Below are 19,150 nucleotides of genomic sequence, written 5' to 3'. Positions count from 1 at the left end.
AGAAGTATATCTTTGAACAACTGGAGTACCACGATGGTTCAAGACACGCCCTTTCCGGCCATAAAAGCATATATGCAGTGCTCATAATCTAATTTCTAAAATGTTGACTTACTGTGTAATACTTAGAGCATAAATATTTCCGCAAAAAGAGTCACAAACCATGGTCCAGGAATCAGTACTCGAACGGTCTGAAAGAGTACTTGAGTTACACTTATATGAGGCAGCCAAAATCGGATCTTTTTTGCCCAAAATGAGAATAGAGAGACAAAAAGAGGACGCCGATTTTGATCTTGTCTGTATAGCCTTTCATGAAAGGAAAGGGCGTGTCCTAAACCACCGTGATACCCCAGAGGTGTGAGGGGCGCAGTCAATGTACGTTTCAGTTGATTATCCTATTGACGAGCATCTAAAGCTTGAAAAAGAATAGAAAGACAATCTTTCATCCATATGATGGCACAATTTGCGGTTGCAGATTCGCCACCTCGCCAGTCCGTCGAAACCTTATTGCTTGGGGAAAGTGCACGCCCTCCGCTGTGCCTATAAGCTAGTCCGGTTGAGCTTTATGGTCGCGCTCATGGTTGAAAGCTTTGGCTAACAAATGATACACGACCCATAGCCCGTAACAGTTTTTTGGTAGTTCTCCCAGAGAAACTCTGTTAGCCAAGTGCATTTGAGTTGAAGTTGAAGGAACGCGGAGCTCTGCTAGGCGACAAGGCCGAAGGCGCTGCACAATTAGCTTTACAAGCGACCATCGTTCGTACAATGGTCAAAAAAGTACAGGCAATCAGAGGGAAATTAGCAGCAGTTATGGCCCTTCTATGAAAGTTTCCGTTCTATCATTGTAGAGTACTCATGCCATGGTACATGCTGCATCTTGATATTTGCAATTAATGCTTTTCTGTACTAGACATAATTGACTCCATAATTCAAGTGAATCTTTGAGGCACCTTTTGCTAGATAATTAAAGATGCTTCTCCACAATATGCTTATCTGGAGATATAATTGCTTCCCGTCTTCAGACTTTGTTTAATTACTAAATCCTTTGTCGGCATCAATCGAATCTGTTTTCGATCGCCAGGCAGTGACGAACAGCATCCCTCAAGAATGGCAATACATTACTTTGCGTCGTGCCAGAGTTTTGACTATGGACCACCGTGCCCGTTGCCTATACCTTCCTCCTACAGCGCTCCATGGCCACTATCAACATCGCGTGGCTTATCATACAGCCGAAACAAGCACTTGCGGCTGCCTTCGCAGAACCAAGTCATTGTTGACTTGGAATTTCTCGAATTTCCTCTAATTCAAGAAAGCAAGATTAGATCGTTCGAAGAGGAGCTACATGCTTCGAACATACACAAATTGTCGAGTGCCAAACTTCACAAGAGCAAGAATGGACAGTGGATAAGACTGATGAGCAAACATCACGAAAGACGCCGTTCTTCTGATCCAACCCAGCAAAAGCACACATGGCGTGTCGCTCAAGCGGAGGTCTCACCGTCTGCCGGAGTTTTGCTTCTGTAACACACGCATGTGGATAGACATGTACCCTAATTGCGGACGCGACTCTCAAGTGGAAGATTTCATGGACTGAGCGGGCCATGCGCCGGCAGTAATCGAGCCAGGTGATGCGGAGCGGCCACTGAGTGGGTTCCAGATACGGAACAGTGTTGACGACGTACTGGATGATACCTTGCCGTGCGCACCATCCCCTTGACAGAGCTATGCCACCTTCGGATGGGAGCTTGGTTCACTTCCTAATATGTGCTCGACGTGTTCTTGATGTTCTAACGGCAGTACTGTCACGATTTTTGCCTCCCTGAGCGCCAGTTTCGTCCCAATTGTATGTACCCGTAGGACTGTTGTATAGGCTTATAATTGATCCAATCGACTCGGTCAGCGTTAACAATACGTCCGACTTTAGTCTCGAGGTTGTTGTGACGGCCAAAGAACTTCTAGACCCCAATTGTGGCTGATCTTACGGGGTCGCCTTCGGGCCTAAGCCTGACGCAATTTCGCAGGCGAATTCTCGTACGGATTTCTTTGCTGGAGCACGTCCGCGACGTTCCTCGTGTAAAATCCAGTCAACAAGCTCTTGTTATTGAAAATTCGAGAGATTCTGAATGCTTTCGTAGGCTCATGATGTGGCTGCGATTCTTTCCATCGTCGCGTGACACGGTTAACGCGGCCACCCCGAATCCGCGCGCTGAGCGATTATAACATTCGCCGTTTTCGACCAAACTAATTGGAACTAGTAAGGCGCGTTCTTTGCTTTAACCATTCCCAAAAGACGGTATCAATTGAACAAGAACTGGTGGAGGAATTACGTGGTTCTGGTATAGAGGAGATCATCGCGATGCCGGAAATTACGTTGCACAAAGGGGGTGCGTTGCATAAGTGGCGAAAGATGGCTAGTCAATTAGGTTCATTTCTCAAATCGATACTCAATCTCATGTGCTGCTACAGCTGTTAGTCTGATGTCAAATCGTTATCGAAATGTCAGGGTAACGCGAGGAAGATTAGCAAACGTAAGTATTGACCCGCTGAAACTTGATCGTAGCTGCGTCTTGGTTGCTTGGTGCCGGCAGTAGCGGCCTCCGCCCCGCGATGTGATCATTTCCTCCCACCGACAAATCAACGCACTCTTGAAGGCCCAGCAAGCCTACGAGACCATTCCCACCAATGCCGGCAGGAAACAGTATGGCTCGCACTTTGAAACAGTGTGGACTGGTCAGGTCTTGTCTGCTGAAAAGAGAGACGTCACGTACTAAGTAGGTCATTAGGAAGTCTGAGATACTTGATCCTGACAATCCCACGTAGTTCGCCGAGTCGTCGCACAACGACCGAGCAATGGCATAGGATAATACTATTGTTATCCAAAGTCTCAGATTAGGAAAAGCTCTGCGTGTTTTAAATTTGTAAAGACATTGATTTCAGTCAATCTAAAGGGTCAAAACCCACCATATTTATTGAACGTTGGTGTGACAACAGGATATATTATACGATATTCGCATCGAGAAGCATCTTCAGCTCGTGGAAATGTTTCCACAAATTGCGGCAGTTGGATGACTACTACAACGCATTTTTGCCACTTTACAGATGCCCGAGTTAAGCTGACCCAGCAAAATAAAGTTGCAACTAAATCGGGGAATCGTAGGCAAGGCTCTTTATATTCTACCGGGTATGCACTTGATTACACACCTGGTGCTTGTTTTTAGGACATATAAAGAGCCCAGGTCTCTTTCATTTCAAGATTTTTTCAATCTTGTATATGATATAATCGCACCAAACTCCTTGCCACGTTTAATATCCCCCCCCCTTCCCAAAAAAAGAAAACACGAAGGGCAGAATAACCGGAGAAATGTGCAGGAAAGTTAATTGCAGCACTTGCGGTATGTCTCATATTTCAGCTTCCTCTGTCACTATCTCATCGTGAGGCCATGGCGTTAATATCCCTCGCAGGAAAAGTTGCCTGGTATGGATGTGGTGCCCATATTCCGAAGGTTTTGGACCATATCTCACAGGATGAGTGGTGCTCATGTGAGCCTAAAGTTGAGGTCAACGGGAATAAGTACCCGCCGAAAGCTCACGTATGCGCTGTGAGTTAAAAGATGGACAGGAACATCTTAGCTGCCCTCGAGCGCTGGGACATGATCACAGCAGCATGTGACGTCCTGAGGTTTCTTCTGGCGGCTTCAAGAATCGATATCAAATGCAGCCATGCCATCCGGACTCCGATGGCGACCTTCTTTGGTGGTGTTCTTTTTCCTAATCTTCAGCACGTGTGCTTGGTACCATATGAGTTGAGAGTGTTATGGGACAAGCAGACATTATGCAAAGTTATGTCTCCTTCTCTTGTCTTGTACCTCATACGTAGTGCATAGGACAGTAATATCAGTGTGTCATTTCGCTACGCCAACGTTTTCGCCCTGACAATCTTCAAGTCCCCGTTTGTCAATACCTGTACTTCTACTTAGAGTTCAAATACGATCTCTCATCTCTTCCAAATCAAACTTTAGCTCAAACGTGCAATCATGACGCGAGCCGTTTGAGCACTGTGTATAGAATATTGGTTAGATTTGCCCAAGTGGCGAAACAGACCCTTTAAATTAGGCTCCAATTGGGAATAATATTGTGGAATCATTGAGGAATCCATTGCACATGTGGCGGTTCGGTATACGGGCAAGGTTCTAGCTGTAGCCAGTTAGGAGTAGTGCTCGGTATGCTTTGGTGAACATTGCATGTTTGCAACACAATGACAGGTAATAATCTGGCAGGCTTGCTTTATGCCTTACTAATTGAAGCTTTCCCCAAGTTAAGCGAGGGTGGTTGGTGTGATATCCGACGTGGATATCAATAGATAGCACCACCACTCGAAGATGCCTTGGGAAGGGAAGCGAAAACATTTAGACTTCTATGCATCCGATAGCAAGTGCACTAACATGAAACACCCACATAAAGCAACTAGCCTTGGAGTATCAAGTTCCCAATTAAGTTTATACATGCACCGCCAAGGCACAGAATCTGCCCATAATCACGCCTCGCAAAGAAGCCTCTTAGGTCATATGAATAGCTCAAATCGTTCGTATCATTCTGCTTCGCCTCTCATATGGTATAATTCACAAGTCTAGATAATGTATTCTCCAGTGCCGTCCGCTTCTGTTACCTGCGCGATTGTATGAGCTACACTTTACAAGCAGATAAAATCCGTAATTCAGTGCTTAGACTGATCTGCCATGGGGATTTTGATAATCATCAGGACTCAGACCATACTCCACAATATACAATTGAAGCAGCGGTCCGGCCCCGAAAGCCCAGCATCTAAAGCATGGCGGGAGGTGGAAATTCGCTATATCATTGCTTTACACGAACTTGGTTGCGGTGGTGCCAGTAATTTTGGATATCACTGTTGTTCCCAGCACCTTATACTCTTGTGGTTTATCCCAGATAATATAATCGTTACACAAGAGCACAAGCAGCCTATTACCGACGGGTCAAGGAGGAATATATCTACTGGATGTGTTGTGGTAGGGTTCCAGTACAACCAATGTAAACTGCAGCCAACATCTAGATTGCAGAACTTTTGCACTTTGAGCTAATCCAATGTATAAGTGAAGTTATAGTCTTTTTGTTGTAAGCCCTGTTCTTCGTTAGGCCCGAAAAAAAAGGGGGGGGCTCGGTCCAAAGGGTGATTCGTCATGGTAGTAAGATGTAATGATTCCACGATGAAACGGTCCAGGTTTGGATCCATCGTGGCTCCCCTGTCGAATTTCATCGTCTTTCTCTGAGCTTGAGTCGGCCACTTTTTGCTAACATAAATTGCACTCTTCATAGGCTTGTGACGCAGTCATTTTATCTTTTCCATCTGCCGAGAAGGGAGCTTTCTGTCTGAGAAGCGGCTAGGAGCGTGGAGATTTTGCATGTCGAAAGCCGGCCAGCTGGCATACACTGCTTAGATGAATGCTCTCGTCTACAGACCTATCGTCGATGTCCCCTGACCAATACCAAATTCCATTTCCGATTAGATAGCAGGGTTTCTGTTAAGGCAACCGGAGCCATGGCTAAGTAATAAGCTATGAGCTGTGGCTGAAATCACTTGAGCTGATCAAAATAAGAGCCTGGACAGGTATTGATTTGGTTTAGCACCGTAGCTAATTACAGGGCACGGCTTGGCAAGTATCAGTAAGATTCTCCCACCAGTCTATTGTGAGAATCGTACGAGGTCTGGTCTTGGCGACCCACCGTTTAGCTAGCCAACCACTCAGCCTGCGTAGTTATTTCACTCCATTGTCAGTACTGGATACCGCTTGGCAGGTAAAGGCCTTAGTGCAGTGCTCAGCCCCATAAAAGAACCCTGGGAACGACCCTCTTATCACTATATATAACTAAATAAAGGCTATTTAAATCTCTACTACACACAACTTGAGAATATATGTGAACTCCCTAGTTTTTGTCTTAGCTTCCACCTAATTTATCTTTTTCTTAATATAAACATCTTTCTACCAGATGTGCTTACAACACTATTTCTTTACACACAGAAAATGTATAGCTATATTGAAGTAGTGAGTGTTGGCTATACTATTACAGCGGGAAGGCTAAGTGGATCATATGGCCTTTGTCGGAGTTGTTCTCGGCCTGCTCATTATAAGGTCTGAGAGATGAGCCATGTAGACAGTTTTCTTTTTCATCTTTTCACACTTTTGGTACAGTCAGTCGTTGGTTTTTGCAGCGATCTATTCGAAGACAACGAGCCTTTCTCGTTATCACTAATTAATAATATTTTGGTTGTTAAACTCATCCTTTCCATTCTTTACTTATTGATCAGTCCACTAAAGAGCCTGCGAGCTTATCGTGAGGCCTATAACCAAGGGACAAGACAGTAGTCCTGGTTCAATATAAGCTAAATAAACAGACTATATAAAAGGCTATAATTGGTCTCTAGGCTCTTATCTCTTTGACTTAAACGAATTCGTATATTCAATCAATTGCCTTGTACTTAGTAAGTCAATCTTCAGTTAATTAGTGAGAGATTAGCTATCGACCATTACCTACCCCGGTTAAAACAAGGATACTAAGTACATGGAAGGTGTGATATTTGCTGCGGTCTAGCTGTTTAGCATTCTAGCGCCGTAAAAGTTGCCGGCATTTTCTCGTATTCGCCTATTACTTTCGGTAATTGCCGTGAAAGGAATATATAATGGTCTGTGTGGTTGCGTGGGCTGCGTAGCAGCACGAGCCAACCATATATAGCGGGATAGTGGACATATCGGCGATCGCCGATATAGCTGGTCTTTTTGGACTGCTAGCGCAAATGCCCACTGGCTATCGTTACACTGGAGTCCTTCTACTTAAATAACATAGAAGACAGAATGAACTCTTCCGCCTTGTATGTTTAATAATTACAAACCAATTTGAATGGTGGCTGTTTTAAAAGAACGATTTATAAGGTCGCGCTTTATTCCAATATTTTAACCCGCCTCCACATTCGAAAAAAGATGTCCAAACCGCCACGGGACCAGAATCCATACAAACTCTCCTGGAGTACCTCCGGGTTGACTCCCTTGGGACAAATTCAACAATCATATGAGATCGTGCATGCCACCGGAATATTCTCATCAGGTCCAGAGTTCACCCTGATTTCGCGAACAGGCGCCAATCCTGGCGCGATCGTCGGAACATTTGACTGGCACTCTCTAAGCCAGAAAGTTAAGATGAAGTTCCCATCGCGCAACGTCGAGATCTCGTACCGCGCACTGAACGGCCACTTTGATGCACACGGCGATATTGGCCGTGTTGAGTGGAAGGCGACGGGAATGGACGGATACAAGGCTTCGTGGCGGCTTTCAGAGGCAGATGGCAAGCTCTTATCCATAGTCGAGTTGCACTCATCGGGCAAGACGGGCACTATTGAGATTCAAAGGACTGATTTGCCCTGGGAGGCGTTTGAGGAGGTATTGGTAAGCTCCCTGGCGCAAATCGAAGATCATAGGAGGTTGTTAAGGAACGCGCGGAAAAGTGCCATCGGCGCCTTAGCATCAGCCGCCGGGCTGGGAGCTGTTATTGGTACTTAATTTGTAACTTAATACTATGGGAAGGAGTTTAGATATTGCGGATGCTGTGACAATTATACTATCGGGTTGCACAACCACAAATAATATAATGCAAGGGGGTTTATGCTAACAATATATGCTAACCGCAAATAGAAGAATATAGAGATAGACCTTCAGAGTATACTGAGCAAAGAGATTCACAAGTGTAGTCGTCAAAGCGTGAGCTTCACCTATGGGTAAGATAGATGCTTAGATTGATCACTGAAGTAATGACTGTCTATGTAGAGTAGGAAATCCAATCCTTATTATATCCATTCATTCCTTCACTGATGTTAGTTAAGCCCGTATGGCGCAGTGGTTAAGTGCGCCTGGCGGTGCTCTCATTGTTGTGGTGGCCAACGAGAGCAAGTGGGTTCGAATCCCGCTACGGTCTACTTAACCCGGCTCGTGCCAGTCGTTAACAGGCACAGGCTCGACAGTTCGACGGTCTCCACCGTAGAGCCCGACAGAGTCTTCCTCGCATACATCCGACACTAAAAAGGGTTGGATAAAGAGACCATAATATGGAGCCCGCAAGCAGGCGGCCTTCGAACCAGGCAGGTCTTTTCACACCTGCGCAGAACAACCGGACCACGCTGCCCTAACCGGCGAGGGCAGAAGGATCCAAGAACATAAGCCATAAGGCGGAGAAACTGCTAGATAGAAGAGGTCGGTGAAAAAGGGGGTTAAGGAAGTCGATTGGAGACGGAGGTTCCTAAAGTAGCAAGCCATAGATTCTAGCCTAGCACGTCAAGTGCCCCAAGGGAGGCCCGCGGGCCTCGTTATACGAGCCTGCCACGACGTTAAATACAGCTACTACTACTACTGATGTTAGTTAACACCTTCCCTTCTATTTACTGTCCGAGCGCAAGCAACTGTTAGCGACTCGGCGCATAGCACACCAACTCCATAACAGTGGGCCCATAGTGGGACCCGAAAATATCAACACCAAGACGAAAATCTCGCGATGGACGTCGACATCACCACCCCAATAAGGCCGCCGGCCGAGGAGCAGGCCCATCACACCCGCGAAACAGGGCCAAACACGCCATCAAATGAAAACATCAAACAGCGGAAGAAGCCCAAGACCCTGAGCTTTAGGGCCCCCGAGAAACTACCTAGGAAGGCCGCTGGATTGGAAGAGACGGTCCAGTCAATGATGACAGGCCAACTGGCTCAAGTGGAGAGAGACCTCAGAGTCAAGAAAGAAGTGATCACGAAGCTGGCAGGAACACTCGACGGCTTCGTTAAGTCCTTTCAGGGAGATTACCTTAGCACCTAGCGCAGGACGGCAAGAGAGCTCGTCAACGTCCTAGCGAGGCATCTCAACACGGCAGTATTTGCAGAGACCGATGGGCACCTATACGCTCCTATCAGGGTTGAGAGCAGCCCAGAGCAGACACAAGAGTCCGAGGAATCAGGTTCGGGAAGCCACAACCGACCAAAGGAAAACCCCACAAATCAGACGTGGGCCACGGTGGCAAAAGGCCCGAAAAAGGGCGGACGAGCGAGGGTAACGCCTCCGACCACTAACACGAAGAGCCAACACTCGACTGCTAAGACCACGGAGACCAGGACATCAGCGCCTGCGCCACAAGAGGACCTAAGAATCCTGATCAGGATGCCTGCCACACCGACTGCGCGAGCTATACAGCCGTATGCCGTCCGGCAGGCGGTAGTATCAGAGTTCCAGCTAACGCTTAAAGACGTTCCGGACGCGAAACCGACCGCAACCGGCTTTGCGATCAAGCTAGCCACGGCAGAGCTCCGGGACAAAGTCATGGGACCAGAGAACAAGCCCCGCCTCAGCAGAGCCCTCCAAGCGGAGGCAGTAGAACTCCCAGAAACATGGGCTAGCTACATCGTCCCAGGAGTACCGGGGGCGATAGTAGATTATCTACAAAGAACTCAGCAGATAGTCACACCCGAGATGGTCATCGAAGAGGTGATCGCGCAGACCGGAAGTACGCCGGCAGATGTTCGGATCTCCCGCCACGGAGTAGACCCTGCAAAAGGCACGGCCACATGGCATGTCAGCTTCAGACAACCAACCCAGAGATTTCGGCTCTTCTCCGCCAGCGAGCTCTCACGAGTATATGAAAAGAAGATAACAATAATCAAGTGTGAGAACTGCCAAGGACACCACCGCGGAAGATTCTGCACAAGAATCGCCAGGTGCGGCCGCTGTAGCGGACGGAAGGACGAGCACGGCCCAGGAGTCCCCTGCGAGAAGCCGCCTAAATGCGCGAACTGCTATGGACCACACAGAGCGGACAATCCGCAATGCCCGGCTAGACCACAGAAAGTGCACGGCAAAATCCTGCACAAGACGAAGAGCCAGGTTAAGGCCATTCGGAAGATTGGAAGCCGGAGATTCGTCGATCTCCACGCAATGATCGAGACAGCAGAGTCGGCAGAGCCGGTAGAGGTGCAAGAGGCGCAAGAGGCTTTAAGAGGGTCGAACCGCCCTGTGGCCGGGCGCCCGACCACCGACGCCCGAGCACTGCGAGGCAGGAAGAGGGCGATGGAAGGGGATACCCCAGCAGACCCAACGCCCCCCAACCAGGCAGACACCGAGATGCGGGAGGCGGAGAACACAAAAGGCCCCTCGTCGCGAAGGCCCCAGAGGCTGTCAAGCCAGACGGCGGAAACCAGAATGCGCGAAAGCCTAGGCTATTATCAGAATCTGACACTTGATGAATAGGAAACAAAAACAGAAATACCAGGGATGGCGAAGACATCGGACACCAAAAGCTCTACGAGTTGCATCTCTCAACACGCGGAGGTCCGGTAGCTCACATGACGCATTTCTTCAGAAATGCTTTGAGAATAACATAGACCTCGCGGTCGTACAGGAGCCGTGGACGCAAGACGGTAGCCGGACGAAAAGCCACCCGGCATGGGATATGTACGCACCGGTAGACCACTGGAGCACGACACAAGACAGACCAAGGGTTCTAACCTATATCCGCCGGGGGAAAAAGCTCAAAGCTACCCAGAGGAGACCGGTACAAGGCCGAGATATGCTATGGCTAGACGTCAACGGTATTACAATCCTAAACGCATATAGACAACCGGAAATGGAGGCGGTTATAGAATACGTCACCAACCTGCAACCACCGCCTAACACGCTGGTCGTGGGGGACTTTAACGCTAAACATGCAACATCCGAACCAGGGGTGACAGGCGCAGGAGGGGGTGTCCGCCTGGCCGACTGGTCTGTGGCGGCGGGAATACCGTTTATAGGTAGGCCTGGGGAAGCTACGCACAGGGAAGGGCACACCCTCGATCTGGCATTCTCCAACGTGCCGTTTGCGGAGTCGAGAGTCGATAAAGAACTGGATGCTGGGTCAGACCACTACCCCATACTGATCACAATCCCAGGGCGTGGACAGGAGGCACTCGAACAAGTGAGATGGAGAGTCCCAGAAAACAAGCTTGAAAGCTTTGCCGAGCTGGTCGGGATAGGAACGGCAAGACTCCCAAAACTAGACAAGATCAAAAACACGGAACAGTTAGAGGCGGCGGTGGACGCCCTTACGGAGATAATAGAGATGGCGATCGGCGCGGTGGGAGAACAGGATAGGACGACTGGGAAGTCGGCGCCGTGGTGGTCGGAAGAGTGCCACCAGGCGTGGACAGCATACCGAGCGGCGGAAGACGACCCGGATAAGGACTGGGTTCCAGAGTTTGGAGAATACTCTCCACAGCACAGGGAGTTTCTCAAGACAGTCCGACAGGCGAAGAGGCAGTACTGGCGGGACAGGATAGACGCCGCGACGGACGGAGCTAAGCTATGGAACGTGGTTAACTGGCACAAGAGCACCCCAAGACTCAAATCACCTCCCCTAAGGGACGGGGAGGCGCTGATTGAGAACACGGAGGGGAAGGCAGCCGCGCTGCTCCGCCTAGTTCTGCAGAGATTCTCGAGTGGAGATGACCTAGAGTATGACCCTATAGAAACGGAGCAGGCGCCCGAGACCTTACCCTGGCACGCCACGACTACCGAGGAAGAGGTGGAAAAACACACGATCGGGGTCGCTAGCACGTCCCCAGGAGTAGACGGCATTACAGCACGGCTGCTCAAAGCCTGTTGGGAGCATATGCGAGGACCCGTCAAGATTATATTCGAAAAATGCCTACACTTGTCCCACTTTCCTCGCCAATGGAAGAAAGCCGAGGTGGTAATGCTGCCAAAGGCAGGCAAAACGGACTTCTCAAGCTACAGGTCGTAGAGGCCGATAGCCCTGTTGTCCTGCCTCGGCAAGGGCCTCGAAAGGCTGATCGCAGGACGGATGGCCTGGGTAGCGCTACAGCACGAACTGCTCAGCCCGCAACACTGCGGCGCGCTGCCCACAAGGTCTGCGACGGATCTGGTGGCAGCGTTCAGCCACGACGCAGAACTCGCCTTGGCTAGCGGGGAGAAAGTGACGATGATAACCCTCGACGTACAGGGAGCCTTCGATGCCCTGCTTAAGAGACGACTCCTATAACGACTTATACGGCAGGGCTGGCCAATAGGCCTAGTCAGACTGATACGGGGCTTCCTGTCCGATAGGGAGGTTCGGGTGAGGCTAGAAGATGTAACGACTGGCTACGTGGTGCAGGCCTGCGGAACCCCCCAGGGGTCGCCGTTGTCGCCAGTGCTATATATGCTCTACCTGGCAGAGCTACTTAAACAAAACCCAAAACGCTGGTTTGGATATGCGGACGATATCTGTATCTATAAAGCGTCCAGGTCCCTAGACGACAATATCGCTGCGCTCGAAACGGAAGTGGACGAGATCTGGGAGTACGGACTGGCAAACAAGATTCACTTCGCACCGGACAAGGTGGAAATGCTTTATATCACCAGGGAGAGGGGCGGACATAACCCAAGACTAACGACCAAACACGTCACGATTGCGCCGGTCGGAGAGCAGGAAGGAGAAGGCGTGACACCTCTTCTCAGGTGGCTCGGCGTATGGTTCGACAGGAAGCTCAACTTTAAAGGCCATGTAGAGAAGAGGGCCGCGGCAGCCATGAAGGTAGCATAGCATCTACGAAGCCTAGCAAATACAGTACACGGGCCGCCAGCGGCCTCGATCGCCAAGGCCACGTTGGCATGTGTCCTCCCGGCGGCCCTTTACGGGGCGGAAGTGTGGTACGGAGGCAGAACGTCACTGGCAAAGAACGTAGCACAACAGAAGGCGGACGGGAAAATGAATGAAGTGCGCGCCAGAATAGGGACCCACGTTAAGGCGATGGAAAGGGTCTTTAAACTGGCAGCGAAGGCAACTCTCCCGGTCTGGGCGACCACGCCGATCGACACTCTATTCCGAGATAGCGGGCTGCCTACGGCCCAGATGGCCCTAGACCAGGGACGATATCAATTTGCCTACAGACTACGGACGGTAGACGGAACACACCCGCTCGCGCCAAGGATTGAACCGAGGCTTAACCACAGAGGCAGGGGCAGCGGGGAATACCAGAGACTTAGGACGAAATTGCAGCGGACAGCCCGGCTCCTGCCTCACATTAGGCGGCCAGTGCTGTACGCACCCAGGTACAGCCCGGGATCGAGACGGGAGCCCACCATGGGGATCCCCAAGGAAGATGCGGCCAAGGACTTCGAGGCTTGGGCGAAAGAGAGAGGCGCCCACGAGCTCCTCGTCTACTCAGACGGGTCTAGGACGAAAGATGGCATAGGCTACGGCTACGCAATATACCAAGCAGGAGAGGCGGTGGCAACAGCCCAAGCCTCGATAGCAGACGGCAATCAGGTATTCGACGCAGAGGCGTATGGAGCCCTGAGGGGGCTAGAGCGCGCACTAGACATCGACCGGACGGCGACAATCTGGCTCTGTATCGACAACACGGCGGTGCTGTGGTGTATTCAGAAAGATGTATCAATATCGTCGCAGCACGTGTTCCGAAGGATACACGCACTAGCAGAGCGACACGAAGTCAAGACAAGATGGTGCCCAGGGCATACTGACATCGAGGGTAACGAGGCCGCCGACAAGCTAGCCAAAAGCGGAACAAAATTGGGACCATACGACGACAAGTCGGAAACGTCCTCGTCGGGAATCAAAGCGATTGCAAGAAAGGCGATCCGGGACCAAGCAGATGACTGGTGGGAGAAGGAAGCGTACCAGCCAAAGCGTTATAAGTCGATCGGCTTCGGGTACACGCCCGGGAAGCCACCAGAAGAGCTGAAGAGCCTGACAAGAAGAGGGCTGCACAGGTATCTGGCAATGAGGTCGGGCCACGGAGACTTTGCCTGGTACCACAGAAAGTTCGACCACAAGTATGCCGAACTACGATGTTCCTGCCGACATCTAAAAACGGTAGAGCACATCGTCTTTTGCGTAGAAGCGAAGAAGACGATAGAGGACTGGCCGAGGCCACCGGTGCGGGTAGAAGACGGGGAACCCCCAAGGACACCGCCGGCCCCGGAGCTTATAACCCAGAGAGACCATATGAGGTACTGGGGATGGATTATGAAGACCCCGGAAGCCTTTAAAACACTACTCGACGTAACACAGTTTTACAGCGAGATATGCCCTCGGTAAAACCGGGGCAATAGGCACTTATATAGGCTAGGAAACAACAATGCCTAGCCGATAGCCTATAGCCATTGTCTGCAGGTCCTGCCTGCGCAGAACAACCGGGCCACGCTGCCCTAACCGGCGAGGACAGAAGGAACGGAGAACACAAGTCATAAGGCGGAGAAGCTGCTAGATAGACGAGGTCGGTGAAAAGGGGGCTAAGGAAGTCGACTGCAGATAGAGGCTCCCAAGTAGCATACCATAGACTCTAGCCTAGCACGTCAAGTGCCCCAAGGGAGGCCCGCGGGCCTCGTTATACGAGCCTGCCACGACGTTAAATACAGCTACTACTACTGATGTTAGTTAGATCACCTTGGATCACGGTTGGCTCACCAGTGATCCCCTTTGTCTGTGGGTGATCCCCTGCATGAATCACTATAGGCTCACGCCAAGGCTGGGTGATCCCGTGATCCTCACGTGACCTTGTCTTGTCAGAGGCCAGCCGTCTGGCACTCTGCCGGCTGTTACTTATGTGGGGTCCTGCGGCCTACCTGTAGACCTCGTTCGTAACAGATGCGTTATTGAAGTTATAACCGATTGAATTCAATAATATGGGAGCAAACAAGTGTATTAAGGATTAGTACCCGGCACCTTTAATGGGAATGAACTCTCGTTATATAAGCATAGTATTCACATAACTATGCATTTCAGATCAGATAGTTGTATGACAGTTTCTACAGTTATTCGGATGGTTCTCAAATACAATACCATCCCCAAGACCAAAAGCTGCCCTGACCTCGTCTATAGATACGAGATACTTGACAATCGACCGTACCGGATCCTCCACACTAATGTGCTGAAAGTATTCGAGATCCTTCCCATTGGCAATCCGTTTTCGTGATATCCTTTCTCCAAGGCCTTGTAAGAACACCAGACTCTCAAAAGCTGTGGCCTCGGTTGGGCATAGTGAAGAGCTGCAACAATCTATAGCTTTCCTGGTCAATGCATCTTGGGTCGGGTCAAATGGCATCTTCGTGGGGACGTCGACATGCTGGGCTCAAGGGTATTTCGTCTCCGTTGGTGACTTGGCAGCCAGTTGCTTCATTTCCGCGATCGCAGTATACACATATCTCACAGTCATAAGAGGGTATAAACCACCACAATGGGTGTTGTATCTTACCATCGCATGTCTATGGACCTTTGTCTACGCAATGGCTCTAATGGGGATCCTGATTACTGATAACGGACGAGGCACTGGGGGTCTCTGCGTTAGAGCTGTCGCCTGGGTAAGCATAAACAGCTTGCATTCGAGGTGTACCAATTGTATGTGGATATTTCCTAACCGTACCTCACAGTGTTGGGTAAACGTCGAATACCGAAATATTCGATTGTGGCTACACTACTTCTGGATCTTCCTATCTCTAACATTAACTAGCTGCCTCTATATCCTGATATTCTTCTCCTTACAGCAGAGGAGGATAGCGTCCCGCAACAGCTACGCCTCATGCTCCGTAAAGTACGATGCGAGGACGTCCCCGGTTAGTGGCACTCAACCAGGTTTTCTGATATATCCCATCATATATGTCCTATGCACCATACCCCTGGCCATGGGCCGCGTCTTAACCATGGCGGGAAGAGACCTGGGTGTGGGCTACTTCTGCTTCGCTGGGTCGATGATGGCGTCGAACGGCTGGTTGGACGTCCTCCTGTTCTCGTATACCCGAAGCCCGATTATCTTCGCCGCTTCGCCGGACTCTGTAGACACCGGGCTGGATAAATTCATATTCATGAGGACGCCGCACGAGAGAAGTTACGGGAACATAATTTGGGTTCAAGGTCCTTCGGGGAGTAATAAGAACGCAACCCAAGAGAGGTGGCGTGGCCATCGTGGATGGCAGAGGATTAGTGGTGATCGCAGTAACGGAAGCTCAAACAGTCGAGGTGAGGGTTGGCCTAAAAATCCTCACAGTATAAGTCAACAATCGCTGAGAGGTGCTGGCATGAATGAGATTCAGATGACTACCGTCACGACGGTCGTTGTGGAGACGGAGGCGGACAATAAAGAGCTTACAAACTCGGGTAATAGCTTGGATAACGGATCTCTACACGGGTTGTAGCGGGGTCTGGTAGCCTGAGGAAGTTAGGTCTCGTCCCGTTCCCTAACAGTCCAAAACCTGAGCCTTCAACCATAAGTCCGCTATATTCGGTCATGATGACCAGAATGCTCCGCGCCTTGACGTCTTTCTAAAATGGTCGAGAGCTGTAGAGGTGGTGACATCGTTGTTACTTGAAGGGCACCAGGCTAGCCGCTAGGGCTATGATGTACGGTGATGGCTGCAAATGAATAAACTTTTAGCAATTTACAGAGACGCTAGAGGTCGGAGGGATGAGAGCATTGATAAGAGGCTATACGAAGTTAGCGATGAAAACGACTCTGGCGGCAAGATTGACAACGGATTCTTTCTCGTTACAAACATGCAATAAATGTAAGATAGTCAACCGCCAGTCTATCATCCTGGCGGATACAATCGAAACAAATATGCTAAGTAGTCGTTACCGTATTATTCGTATTCAATGCTCCGGCCAACCTAACCCAACCCAACCTCGAGGTCATATTGACATGCTGAAAACATTGGACAAGAACAGTCTCCAGTCGTTTACTCTCGTGGACGGCCTTTGATATACGTAGCGCTCTTGTCCCCAAACCTGTTCAGCGTAGCAGGAGAGAGGATTTTCGTTCGCATATCTCCTGTGCCGCTTCTCAAGGAGAAGAACAAGCTCTTCCTTTAAGGGCCTGTAGATGAACTGGAGATGAATGAGTCTTTAGGCAATGTTAAAATAATATAACACATACCTGTGTTGCAGTACTGATTGTGGCGGTATCTACTGCTTGGTGTTCCCTTTTCCACACTCCGGTGGAAGTAGTCCAGTAATTCCGGACAGTCTCTACATAGGCTTCAAGTTTCTTTGTTCCCTTAATAGAGAATGCTTGTGTTCGGATGCAGTCTTTCAGTACCATAACATTGTAAGCAGAGGTCATAACATCGTACGTAAAGCCAAGATCCATGTCTACTTCTTCCGACATTTTGAGTTCTATAAATCTGTGTCAAGATTACTATATACCTCGGAATGTGACCTTTTTTTTCTTTTTCTTTACGAGCGCGTGCTTTGCAAGAATAGAAACTATTACTCTTTTATTCTTCGACGAGATTTCAGTGGCTTAACATCAACCTCATTAGGCAGAGTACACGTGATTTTTTAAAGCATGGATGGTGTTGATAGCACCTAATGTCCCGGTCGCTTGAGTGATCTCCACTTTACATTTTTCTCGACTGTGAGCCATTTGGTAGTGTACGGCGAGTGGTTGCTATTGTGATGGATTATGATGCTACTTTGCTGACCATGGCGAAGTGGCCTAAAACAAAAGCACCGGAGTAAAAGCAGATCGTTGTGAAGCTTTTTCCTGGATCCTCCATCAAAAAAGAGATATCAGCTCCAATGCAGTTCTCTGCAGACAAAGAGTTTAGATTTGTAGTTGGCGATTGGGGAAATTGCGGATTACAATAGCAATAGATTGACGAGTTGAGTCGGAGTTTAGTATTTGTGATGAGGCGGCAACTCTGTCAAAAGAAATACGAAACAGGTTGCTTATGTCGCGATGTGTTGGGAACTCTACGGCCGAGGGTCGAGAGATCACAGACCGTGCACCATATAAGCAAACGATACAAGCAAACCTATTACCGCAAATAATAGAACCTGAGCCCGTGCCTTTAATCTAGATGGTGCAAGGCTGAAATCAATCACGGATTCTGGGTCTCGAGGTCGCCATAGTAACGAAGTCGGAGGGAACAGGGCCCCGGGTCGGGCGGAATAAAGTCTAAAGCAGAAGTCAATAGATTACGTCCGATGGCTTCAGAGAATGGTGGCACATACAGGGGCAGCATCGAACTGCTCTGTTGTTTACGGGCAGTCGAAGTTACGACTGACGTATTTCCAAGAGGAACTTGTTCTGCCTTCGTCTCTATCCTCTAATACAAATTACTTAGGGTAACAAGTTCTACTATGCAAACAAGGATGAGACACCTACGATGTCGACCGAGGTGGCCACAATGACCCATTTGGGTTTCGGAACGGGGTTGTGCTGAACTACAGCGTCTGGATCAACCATCTTTATCGATAATAAAGCAGCAACTGGTAGGGCGGCCTGACGGGAGGCATGTTACGTTGTTAAATGCAGCGTCTGAACGCGTCACAATATAAATTCCCAAATGGCAAAGACTTTAACCAGGTGCACCTCGGGTCTTGCATCACCACGGCTAGCTATTCGCCCTGACGCAGCAGCATCCCGGATCAGTGCTACTATCTGCAGTCAATTCTCAATAAAGTTTGACCGCTTTATTTACCTGTCCAAATACCCGTTTTCGGCCGCGATAATGGTTTCAAGTCCATTGGGCATTGAATCCCATAGAAACTAAAAGTTTGAAATTGTTCTTTTATGTAAGTTAGAATCATAATGTTACTCAAGCTGCACCGTGGCAGTGTTCACAATCAATCAGAATATTGCATGTGAACATGTACAAGAAATCACGAAGATCGCAGCGCAAGGCAATGTCCTGATTGGCATGATCTCCCGACAATCATTATATTGATTTGCCTTCGCTGATGGCTGGAATCAGACAATCGTAACCCTATTCTCACGCTAAACCCTGCGCTGGAGATTCTAATTCTTGGGACCTGTAAGAAGACATTGCTGCTGGAACAATGAGGTCCTACACGAAACATTGACCATCAATATGCACGCAGCGCGACGCCATTCCGACACTATTTGAGGCTAATGTAGGAGACGAATCAGGAAGACACCCACACAAACTCTATTTTTGTCAACATGCCATACAGTGGAAGCGAGGTCGTCCATGAAAGAAATAATACCGGGCTAGTATGGCCTTGGTTGTTTCCTAATCCACGAGCCGTTGTCTGCGCTCAATCAACTGCAAATTGAGGGCATGTATGGTTTGGCCTTGACTCGCTATAGGA

The 19,150-nt window shown here is 49.2% G+C and overlaps 4 protein-coding genes across 4 annotated transcripts; 3 read left to right on the top strand and 1 right to left on the bottom strand.

Moving 5' to 3' along the window:
* Positions 1 to 3,358: 3,358 nt before the first annotated feature.
* Positions 3,359 to 3,605, top strand: BKA67DRAFT_527193 (uncharacterized protein; the record flags this gene model as incomplete). Its single annotated transcript, XM_046098823.1, has 2 exons — positions 3,359 to 3,389; positions 3,460 to 3,605. 2 exons carry the CDS (start codon positions 3,359 to 3,361, stop codon positions 3,603 to 3,605), a joined length of 177 nt encoding a protein of 58 aa, XP_045952142.1.
* Positions 3,606 to 6,756: 3,151 nt separating this feature from the next.
* On the top strand, positions 6,757 to 7,719 carry BKA67DRAFT_585880 (uncharacterized protein). Its single transcript, XM_046104222.1, has one exon. The coding sequence runs from the start codon at positions 6,993 to 6,995 to the stop codon at positions 7,566 to 7,568; it is 576 nt and encodes a 191-aa protein (XP_045952141.1). The 5' UTR covers positions 6,757 to 6,992; the 3' UTR covers positions 7,569 to 7,719.
* Positions 7,720 to 15,087: 7,368 nt separating this feature from the next.
* On the top strand, positions 15,088 to 15,975 carry BKA67DRAFT_498003 (uncharacterized protein; the record flags this gene model as incomplete). Its single annotated transcript, XM_046097057.1, has 2 exons — positions 15,088 to 15,402; positions 15,472 to 15,975. Coding segments are annotated over 2 exons (819 nt in total), but the record flags the coding sequence as incomplete, so codon positions are not given.
* A 659-nt stretch (positions 15,976 to 16,634) lies between these two features.
* BKA67DRAFT_670000 (uncharacterized protein) lies at positions 16,635 to 17,201 on the bottom strand (the record flags this gene model as incomplete). The annotated part of the gene is made up of 2 exons (XM_046108666.1): positions 16,635 to 16,921; positions 16,971 to 17,201. 2 exons carry the CDS (start codon positions 17,199 to 17,201, stop codon positions 16,727 to 16,729), a joined length of 426 nt encoding a protein of 141 aa, XP_045952139.1. The 3' UTR covers positions 16,635 to 16,726.
* Between the last annotated feature and the right edge of the window lie 1,949 nt (positions 17,202 to 19,150).

The sequence above is a fragment of the Truncatella angustata genome, assembly GCF_020726525.1.
Source record: "Truncatella angustata strain MPI-SDFR-AT-0073 chromosome Unknown BKA67scaffold_11, whole genome shotgun sequence".
Lineage (NCBI taxonomy): Eukaryota > Fungi > Ascomycota > Sordariomycetes > Amphisphaeriales > Sporocadaceae > Truncatella > Truncatella angustata.
This window is presented reverse-complemented; position numbering and strand designations above follow the sequence as displayed.

Excerpts from the sequence above, each read along its gene's own strand:
- BKA67DRAFT_585880 (XM_046104222.1), top strand. The coding sequence starts at position 6,993 with ATGTCCAAACCGCCACGGGACCAGAATCCATACAAACTCTCCTGGAGT.